The sequence below is a fragment of the Hydractinia symbiolongicarpus genome, chromosome 13, assembly GCF_029227915.1.
Source record: "Hydractinia symbiolongicarpus strain clone_291-10 chromosome 13, HSymV2.1, whole genome shotgun sequence".
NCBI classification, from domain to species: Eukaryota; Metazoa; Cnidaria; class Hydrozoa; order Anthoathecata; family Hydractiniidae; genus Hydractinia; species Hydractinia symbiolongicarpus.
Window position 1 is genome coordinate 17,273,146 of NC_079887.1, and position 10,620 is coordinate 17,283,765.

Sequence of the window (10,620 nt, forward strand, 5' to 3'; positions counted from 1 at the left end):
ATTAAAATTATTATGTATATTAAATGGAAAGGTTAAAGTATATTAGCAGGGGAGTGTGACAATAATAACAATACATAGCTGGGCAGCACATCATCTCTGAGTACATGCTAGCTATACCATTCAACCTATAATATCTGGCTATGAAAAGCTGGGTAACTTTTTTAGGAAAATGATTATAACCTATATATATACGTATATATAATATATATAAATTATAATTATATAAGTTATATGAAGTTTTAGTAAACTAAGTAAACATTTTATAACTTACAGTATAGAATATATAAATTTTTTGTAGGAGTAAGAAACAAGACGTTTGTTGGAAAGCTAGCTATAGCTAGCCAACATTGCCGTAAATACATACTTAATGTCAATAAATATTCATAATTTTTGTCACACTACCACTACTAATATCCTCAATATACTTTTATTCACTATGATCCTTTCAATATGGCAGTTGAAAATTATAAAACCAATAGTTGTTGATAACTAAGGTCAGGACAGCTAGTAAACAACTTGGCGTCCTGAACTTTATCTAAACTGTTTTTATTGGCTTGGTGTTGTTTAACATTTCGATTATAGCTTGCAGTTGCTTGTTATTTTGTGATCCGCTATAGTTTACCTGTAGTGTATCAAATGTTTTAAGTTTGTGTCAGCTATTTTTTTAAGTGAAGTCGAAGTAGTAAGAGGAACCATTTTCTCAGTTTGTGACATCTGTGGGGAAATAACACAAAAAATAAAAAAACATGGCAGCCATATTTACACCAACCAATCAGATTAGATTAACAAATGTTGCTATAGTACGCATGAAGAAAAGTGGAAAAAGATTTGAAGTTGCTTGTTATAAAAACAAAGTTATGTCATGGAGGAAGGGAGCGTAAGTTTTAACACAATATATATTATAAAAATAATAAAGATGTGTTTGTTAATTAAGGTGTATATATCGAAAATAATTATTCTTGGGTTATTATGCTTATTCCGGGTTACCATGCCTGGAATTTTATGATCATTCTAAACAAAAAAGTCCAACATATATATTTGATGTTTTCTGAAGAAATGACCACGCAAATGAACTGCAGTGAAAATGTTTCACTGCGGTTAAATATTATGGTCAAATTATTATTAAATTTAAAAACTTAAATTTACAATAAATCCTGTTCTACACTTGGTATTCAAAAGTTCCTATCCTATATAATCTTTGCTGATAAATTCAAATATGTCCAAGAAAATAAGCTAAATAAGAACCTGTGAGTATTATATAAATTAAAGTTTCACAATCTGTGTAGGGATCGTTCACAAATTTCGTCCCATTAACAAGACAATTTGAGACAAAAAAAGTTAAAATAAATTCATTTGAATGTGCAGAATATCTAATCACAAACTGTTTAGTCAAAGGTGCAAAGGCTGAATATCTTTCCTAATCTAAAAAGATATAACCATATAACCATAACACAGGTTCATGGATCATACACCTCCCCATGCACTGTAGGAGATGAAGTTTCAGTGTTCGTAGTCTACTTATTTAGTAAATCCTGGTTTATTGTGAATTCGTAGTTGTGGTAGTGCTCTCGGAACCTTAGATAGAGGTTGATATTGATACACAACAGCACAAACCATACTAAGTTATTGGATGTGGACAGGCGCTTGGGTACTTCCCAAAAGTTTCTGATAGTTGGGCTTGTTTTCCGTTTTAGTATAAGGAAAACCAGATTGAATGGTAACAATTAATGCTCAGTGATTATAGCATAAATGTGGCGTAACTGTTCCATGGAATTTAGTGTGGCTATTGGATTCCAAGAAAATGAATCAGCAACTCGGTTCCATTTTCCTGGATTATGCTGTATTAAAAAATTGTATGTAAAGGTGTTTCAGACAACGAATCATACACAGAGGTGAGAATTTAACATCAACGTGGTATAGAAAAGCTAGTGACACAGGATTAACAATGAACTTCCATTCGCTAGCTCCCATAAAGTATAAACGTTCCGTAGTAACCGGTCTGGTGTATAGGATTCATTACGCATGTAGTACCTGGGAAATTTTCATCAAAGTCTCTTGGACTCAAAATCTCTCCTTGAGAATAACCAGTACCCTCCATCGTTTTACGGAGAAATTATCGAGAAGACCCTGGAAAAGATATACCGACAGAAACCACCTACGGTAGAAGAAAGTAACGACGATGAAGCAGAGAGAAAACTTGTTTTTCTTTAATATCGAGGGAATGTAACGTAGAAATTTGAACGCTTGTTAAAACGCATCAATGCACCATGCAAAATTGACTCTACAATTAGGAAAATAAAATCAGTTCTACCATCATTGAAAGCACCTGTGGCGAAGCCTATGCAAAGCGGTTTAGTGTACAAAATAACGTGTTCACGATGTCTATCGTGTTATGTGGGGCAGACTACCCGACATCTTCTAACCCGTATCAAAGAGCATAAATATACTGCTGTGGGACGTCATTTCGAGACATGTAATGTGGAGCTATCAATCAATCATGCAGAAATAATGGCAAAATCCATTAAGTCGGAATATCATTTAATGACACTGGAGGCACTTTTCATTTGGGAAAAAAAGCCTAAAATAAACACAAAGGACAAGTTTAAAAGCCGTGAATTAGTAATAAAAGTTTAATTATGACTTATCCCTCATGGGAGTTTTAATCATTTAATACCTTTTAACTTGTGTATAGTGTATGTAGGTATATGTTGATATGTGATGTGAATACTTTTTATTTAGCAGTTTTACTGTTTATATACTTTTACTTATAGCCTGTGATGAAGTAATACTTCGAAATATATTGCTAAAATAAACATATTACATTGTTGTCTTGCATACTAGACAAAAATTGCACAATGTTTTTACCAAATAAAGGTGTTTTCTTTGAGTTTGGTAATCCTTGGCTTATCAATGGTGTCCAGCTGTCAGTCAGATAGGATTCCCAGAAGTGGTTTTTGATCAGTGACCACAATAAGGGATTTCCACCCAAGGACAAAAAGCTTAGCGTGTTTTAGGCTCTGTGCGATTGCTAAACTTTCGCCTTTGGTTGATGAACAATTGGCTTCAGCTCCTTTTTGTAAACCGTGATCAAGCAGATACAATTTTCCAGCCCTCACAACAGCAGGTGAAGGCCTTGTCATGTGGACAATTTAAATGTTTCTAGAGCTACCCCTGCTGCTTTTGCTCAATTGGTTTTGAGACAGATGATTTTATTGACATCAAAGCTCTTAATGTCATCTGATACTAGGTTAAGTAGGACATTTTTCGATTTGCAAAATACATCATTCAGTTGAGCATCCCTGTAAAAAGAAGAATTTGATTTTACCAGCTCTCGGAATAGTTGCATTGTGCTAGATGTGGAGTAGGCCCAGGCAACTTGATTTACTAGCCCAAACCAGGCTCTGACGTCTGTCAGATTTTTGGGGGTTGGAAAACCTTTGATTGCTGGTAGAATGTGAGTAGATGGGGTTATACTCTCAGGTGTTATTGTTAATCCTGCAAAGTCAACAATATCCTGACAAAACTGAAACTTAATTCTGTTGAAGATGATGCCTTTGCTATAGCATAATGTTAGATAGTCCCAAGTATGGTATAAGGATGACTCTACGACTGTATCAAATAACAAAATCAATAACACCCCATTCAGTAATGAATGTGCTGAGCATCTTGCTGTAATCATCTAAGTTTGGGTAAGTTCTGCAAGTTGTTGTTACAAGGTTTTCTTGTACTGCACACAGCAATAGATTCAGCACTTTCCAGATTCCTTTGCATTGGGTATGGACATGATGGTTGAGAATGTTGGTTTTCCAGACATGCTTATCAGTTGAAATATATTTTGTTAACTCATGTGCAAATATAATGAGTGGCACTGTCTTGTGATTGAGATATTGAAATGCAAGGTAATCCAGCCTTGGCAGTTCACCTGGATCCACCAACAACAGTGACCGTTTTGTCACACGTAATGAGATTGCTGGAATGTATGTCTAGTGCATTGAGTACAGATAGATAGATAGATGTGCATATTTTACATGGCTAGCCTCACAAATATCGAGGGATATACCCTGTCTATTATTTCCAGGAGGGGCCATGGCGTAGATGGAGAGTCCTAGAGTATTTAATGCTCATTTTGAGCTACGCAGACCCAATTAGAGCCCGCGCTCTACTAGACAACTCCCGGCAACATCCAACGGCCCACACATTGTGCCATCTTCCCAATTTCCCTCACATGGCTTGGGTTAACCCGGGGCTATGGTAACATTCACTCGCCCATGTTGAATCGCCGTCAAGAGGAATCGAACCCCGTTCTCCCGCACAGAGTACGAGAGCTATAACCACTAATCTACGGCGCCACAGATGGTCCAGCTAAATGAATGCTTGCTCCACTATCAGGTAATATGGAAAGCATGAAAGAGTGTAAGTGTCACCAAATCACAAATTGTTCAGGTAAAGGCACAAAGGCTGAATATATTTCCTAATCTAGACACAAGATAACAATAAAAACATAACACAAGTTTTTGGATCATACAAAATTTGTTTTCTTTTGTTCTCATTTTAAAAATGAGACAATATACAAATGAGACAATTTGTCTCTGGAAAAAGAAAAAAAATAAGTATTTTGGGATGAAATAAGACGACACAAAGCAAATTAAGACACTTTAAGACGATAAAGTTTCTTTTAAAAGCCAAGATTATCCCAAAGCCAGTCTTAAAAGTGGTTTTAATGATGTATATACTCAGATATTTCAGATAAAACTATCTCGATTTGTTATTTATCAACGTTTCTTTGTCAAACAATGAAAATGAGGAATACAAGAATTTATACGATATGGCAACTTTTTATTTTCATCTTGTAAAGGTTTCAGCACCAAACAAAATGATAAAATAACAAAAAATGACTATGGATATACTGAAATATAGATCTACTAAACTGAAATTGTCCCATTATAAATTTTAATAACTTTTGTTATTGTTAGTTCTTTCAAACAATGACTAGCTTGTTACTTTGCGTACCATAAATGAGAACATATCATATCTCATTTATGGTACGCAAAGTTCTGTTCAAAAATTATTTTCGAAGCTTTGACTCAAACTTACTAATAGCAGAGACAAATTGAAAGAACTTAGAGACGAATTAAGAAAATCCAGAGATGAAATGACAAATTTATTATAAGGTATAATAAGACGAATTGCAACTAGAAGGAGACAATTTGAGACAAATTAAGAGGGAATTATGATTGCAAAAAATCGTCTGGTATTAAAGTGTTAAGAAGAAAATTTATGAGACGGTTTATAATGAGAGGAATTGGGATGGAATTTCTGCATGTTTTCATACACAGTAAAAAGCTTAAGAAAAAAAGTAAACAAGATGAGGAAACATTTAGTAAGATTTTGAAAAATGCATTATATATTAAAGTAAACTCTCAGTCTCATCTTTTTAGCATTGTTATTTTTCTTTCATGTGAAGCTTTGCATGCAAAGTGACTTCGGTAAAATACATGGTGTTCAAAGTTTATAGCAATATGCTTGGTCAGAGCTTTCTGCAGGGAGTCTGCTAAATTACGTGCCTTGCGTGCCCACATGCTTATGTGCTTTACGTGCCTCAGTTTTTTACGTGCCTGCATGTAGTTTTTTACGTGGCTATATGTGCCTTAATTTTTGCGTGCCTACGTACCTTAATTTTTTTGTTGGATGCTCCTCGTTGTTCAAGGAATTCATGTAATATGCGATAGTCAACTCTGAATTAATAGAAAATGACGTGTTTTTTATTGTTGTTGGTATCTCAATGGTAACTTCACAATCATTTTGAAAGCCTTGAATAAAAAGTTTTCAACGCCTACATTTTAAAAGGGGTCTTTCACAAAATTTATTCCCTTGATTTTGCGATTATTTCGAGTCGTGAAGGTTTCTCCTATGACAGTTTGGTCCTTAAAATTATTTATACTTTATCAATTCATCCTTTTATCAATTCTTTTGCAGAAATAATAAAATATAATAGATACTGCGCAGCAAGATATACACAATTTACAAAAATATTACCTTAGTAAAATATAATAAATTAAAATATATAGTTTATTTAAAAAATCTTCCTGATAAATCTAAATGGTTACAATTTTTTAGATTGAACGAATAAAGTGCAGGGTTTCCACCCTTTTTCAAAAACTATAAATACACAAATCATTTAAACTACACCAGACGTATTATGTAGAAACAAGGTTTTTAAATTGAAGCCAAAATTGTCTAAAGCAAATGTCAAAATATTTTGAATCTAGGCGTTTACCTTGAATTTTACGGGTTTATTTATATATGTTTTATGAAATCCCAATTACTGCAAAAACGCTAGGGCACGTAATAATAAGACATGAAGGCACGTAGGCACGTACAAAAACTAAGGCATGTGTAAAACGAAGGCACATACTTATATAGGCACACAAAAGCATGTAGGCACGTGGGCACACAAGGCACGTAATTTAGCAAACTCTTCTGCCGGAGTGAAGAATGACTGGAAAAGTTGTTTTTGACTTTTTTATAGAAAGCTTGCTTTTTAGGCTTGCTATACAACGTAAATACAAGCATAGATGCAGTTGGAATCATTTTTTAAATTTATATGACAATTATTTTTGGAATAATTAAGATATTTTTACCTTTGAAAATCCTTGTTATTGAAAGTGGTAACTAAATGGTAAAAATGTTTACGATTTTATTTTTTTGTTTTCATTTTTTTACAGTGAGAAAGATCTTGATGAGGTTGTCCAAACAGAACAAATTTTCACAAATGTATCTAAGGGACAACTTGCAAAGAAAGAAGACTTGATAAAAGCCTTTGGTACAGATGACACAAAGCAGTGTTGTGTGCAGGTATTATACTGGCTATCCTAGCATTGTTATCAGATAAAATCAAGTCAATTATTGGTGGACTTTTGATGTTTATTATTTTTGTTTGCTTATTTTGTCAGTCTAAAACATTTTAGGAAGAATTGCATTAGTATGAATATTAGTTTTCTTTTCTGAAACAATCTAAAAGACATTTTTAAATATTGGACTGGCATAATGTTTAAGTTTTTGCCTTAAAATAAGCTACTAATAAGATTGCTATTTATGTTGTTTTATTTTTCTCAAAAATTTAAAAATATATTGCACATATTTTATGTTTGCTTAATGTAACTATAAAGAGTGCTTAATAATGCGTGTGCAAAATTTTGATGTTCATTTGAAATGATCTGTCTGATTAGAAAAATCTAATGAATGGAAATAGTGCTCAAGTTAAAAATCAACATTAGTGTTATAGTGATCTTTATTTTTTAATGTCTTGCCTATCATACTTACAAATAATTAATATAATTATATTGTTATTATCGATCATATGACCAATAATGACAATTATTTTTTTATTTTCCAAGTGGGGAATTGGCGTATTTTATGAATTATAAATAATAGAAATGAATTCACCACTTATCCAAAAACCAATCCACTGTTTACATAAGATTCTTCGAAGGCGTTCAAATACATGATGGTTGTTTTATATTGAAATGTGAGCAAAGAATGCAATTTTATGTGGTTGAGGTTATCACTATATAAATCTTATAAGTGTATATTATACTATTACTACTGTACAAAATATCAGACCATGTTAAATGTATGCAACCCGAAGGTTAACTTTTCTATGGTAATGATAAGCATTATTAAAATGGATTAGTTCTTTATATGGAATTTACTTTTAGATATTGACGAAAGGTGAGCTACAAGTTTCAGATAAGGAGCGTTCTCAGCAGTTTGAGTCCATGTTTCGAGACATAGCCACCATTGTTTCAGAAAAATGTGTCAATCCGGACACAAAACGACCCTACCCTGTGGGTGTAATCGAAAGCGCTATGAAGGAAATACATTATTCTGTGAAACCTACAAAAGGAACAAAACAACAGGTCTATCTTGATATTTCTTATTATTTTCTGTTATACTGCCAAACTTTCTCCATTACAAACTTGCTTCGTTGCTTTGGTGTGTTGTTACTGATCAGCGATTTCCGAAACGTTTCTATGGAATAAAAAAGACTTTTGATATTGCCATGGTATAATAGTAAGTAATGGTAAAACATTGAAAATGAATAATTGGAGGCGGGGTGGGGTGGAAATGGGAAGCTTGGAAATTCCAAAAGAAAAAGCCTTAATGGTTTCTTTATTCAGTTAAATGACATCATTACTATGCAAAATTGTTCTTGCTTCATTTCTTCACACTACCTGCATTCAGATATGCTGTTTCAATTTGATTACAGGAACAATTTAACGAGTGAGTGAGTTAAATACTCCTCTCATCTTAATAAATCAGTAAGTGGGGCTTGAAGAAGTGAAGTGCAGAAATTAACAATCAGGGTGGATGACGATTATTTGTGAATTACTTATTAGATGAAGTTTTTATTTTTTTTTGCTGGAATTTTAAACTTTGTGAATTTCCAACGTAAATGGCAAAAGGTTGTCTTCTCAGGAAAGTAATTTTCGCGAATGTAAAATTTTGGGCGAAATATACCGAGATTTTGAAGTCGACAATTGCGAATGGATAAGCTTGATTTGTCATGAGCTAAACTAAATGGAAATTTATGTTTTAAAAGGGGTAGAGAGATGAGAGACAGAAGATTACCAGTGAACTTTTTTTTCTCGTGATAATTACTTTTCTCACTGCTTACCATTACCATGATTTTTTAGGCGTTAGAAGTAATTAAACAGCTTAAAGAGGCGATGCAGATCGAAAAAGCTCAGATGAGAATAAAAATCTTACTGCCCAAGGAATGTGCGAAAAGAGCTAGGGAAAAGCTACTGCCGTCCATTAGCCATATAGAATCTGAAGACTGGGATTGTGGCCAACTCGAAATGGTAAGTACATTAATGCCTAAAATAATCTGCGTAGGTTTAATTGTCAAAAAGACAAGTTCGTTATGATAACAATTTATGCATCTGTGAATACTATGATGCGTGGTTTTTTTCAGATCAAACGTAAAGTTTTCCGCCGTGATTTTCAGTTACTCGAACTAAAAATTACTGAATAGGAAAAATCAGAGACTTTCACCTTTTTGTTTGCCTGGTGGCTGTTTTTACCCTAAATTTTTCATTTGTATTTCCAATGCGCATAACCTAACCCTCTCGCCTCATTTGATTATGAAAATACATGTATCATGTATCACGAAATAAATGGGCAAGAAAAAATATTTGTCAGAAAATGTGGACCCTGTCATGACGTTAATTTATTAATATAGTGTTCGAATTTTTAATGTGATATGCCATGATATATAGCGATGATGTATCAGGATGGTGTATCAGAACGGGGATCCCTTAGTAAAACAATAGACATGACAGGTGATCTGAGGCGAGCGTTAGAAAATTAAAAATAGCAGCCGTAAACAAAAACGATTTAGCAGCCACACGGAGAAAAAAGATTTACTGCATTATCAACGTGGTATAAACTTTACATATGGAATATATTTTCAGTAAACGAAGTTTAATAAATTCCAAGCTTCAAAGTTTCGAAATAGCTATTGGCGTCTTTTAAGTTACTGTAGGTAGTTACCTTTGATACCGAAGGTTATGTTGAATATACTGTAATTTACTTATAAGTAAAAAAAATTCATTATAAAAAGCCTTAGTCTGCCTCGTGATTCGCCCACCTGTCTCTTATTTTGTTTTCTCTTGAGGCGAATTGTTGTTGTCGTGTCGGCAAAAACAGAGCTGAGTTATTTTTACTTTGTCCTTTTATCTTCGCATATTATCTTTAGCAATTTGAAGAAGCTGCTATAAACAACTCATTTTTAGGTTTTTAAATTTTGGATTATTTTGTTTCAGGAAGTTTTGATAGATCCCGGTTTTTACCGAACAATAGATGAGATAGTGACGAACGAGTCGAAAGGAAAAGGTGCAATAGAACTTTTAACACTAAAAGAAATCACCGAAGGAGAAGAAACATTGCAGTGATTCAACAAAGTTCAGTTGATGCGCAAGATAGCGCTGTGATCTTCTCAAAGAAGTCAAGTGACGTCACACTTTTATTTTCTCGGAGTTTGGATTCCAAATCGTGGTACGGTCAACCTATTTCAACTGTGAAAAACTATTAGAGCAGCGTTCCCTCTTTGATGCGCTTCACGTCTAGTCATATTTACTATTAGAGCGAACTTCGAATGAGAAGACTGAGCGTGAGCATTACTAGTTTCATCAAACTGAATATAATCCGGAAGAGTAAACAATGTTTTTTCTACTTCCTCTTTCCAATCCAGTGTGTACTTACATTTTAACCCGTTCTTCCTTGTTCATTCTCTATTTTGTCTATTTGCAGGGGAAATGAGACATTATATTGATTGTGCTTACATGAAAGGCATTTTATAGTTTGACCTTTGGTTTTACTTCCGTTTTATCTGTCGGAATAAATGCAGAAAATTTTCCGGACGCATAAGTTTCTCCGACGAGTTTATTCATAAATATCCGACAAATTTATTCCCTAACGAATTTACTGAAAGCTAAACAAAAAAAGATATTTAACTAGCCAGGACCTTGCATTTTATTTAAATAGATTTAAAAGAGATTTTTTCTCCTTCTTTTCCCAATGTTTTTAAATCTAATCCAGGTAACAACTTCAGCTTAT

The 10,620-nt window shown here is 33.5% G+C and overlaps 1 protein-coding gene across 1 annotated transcript; it reads left to right on the plus strand.

Annotated features, from left to right (window-relative positions):
- Positions 1–263: 263 nt before the first annotated feature.
- LOC130623579 (ribosome maturation protein SBDS-like) lies at positions 264–10,225 on the plus strand. Its single transcript, XM_057439081.1, has 5 exons — positions 264–877; positions 6,726–6,855; positions 7,719–7,919; positions 8,697–8,864; positions 9,828–10,225. The coding sequence occupies exons 1-5, from the start codon at positions 747–749 to the stop codon at positions 9,954–9,956; spliced, it is 759 nt and encodes a 252-aa protein (XP_057295064.1). The 5' UTR covers positions 264–746; the 3' UTR covers positions 9,957–10,225.
- Positions 10,226–10,620: the final 395 nt, after the last annotated feature.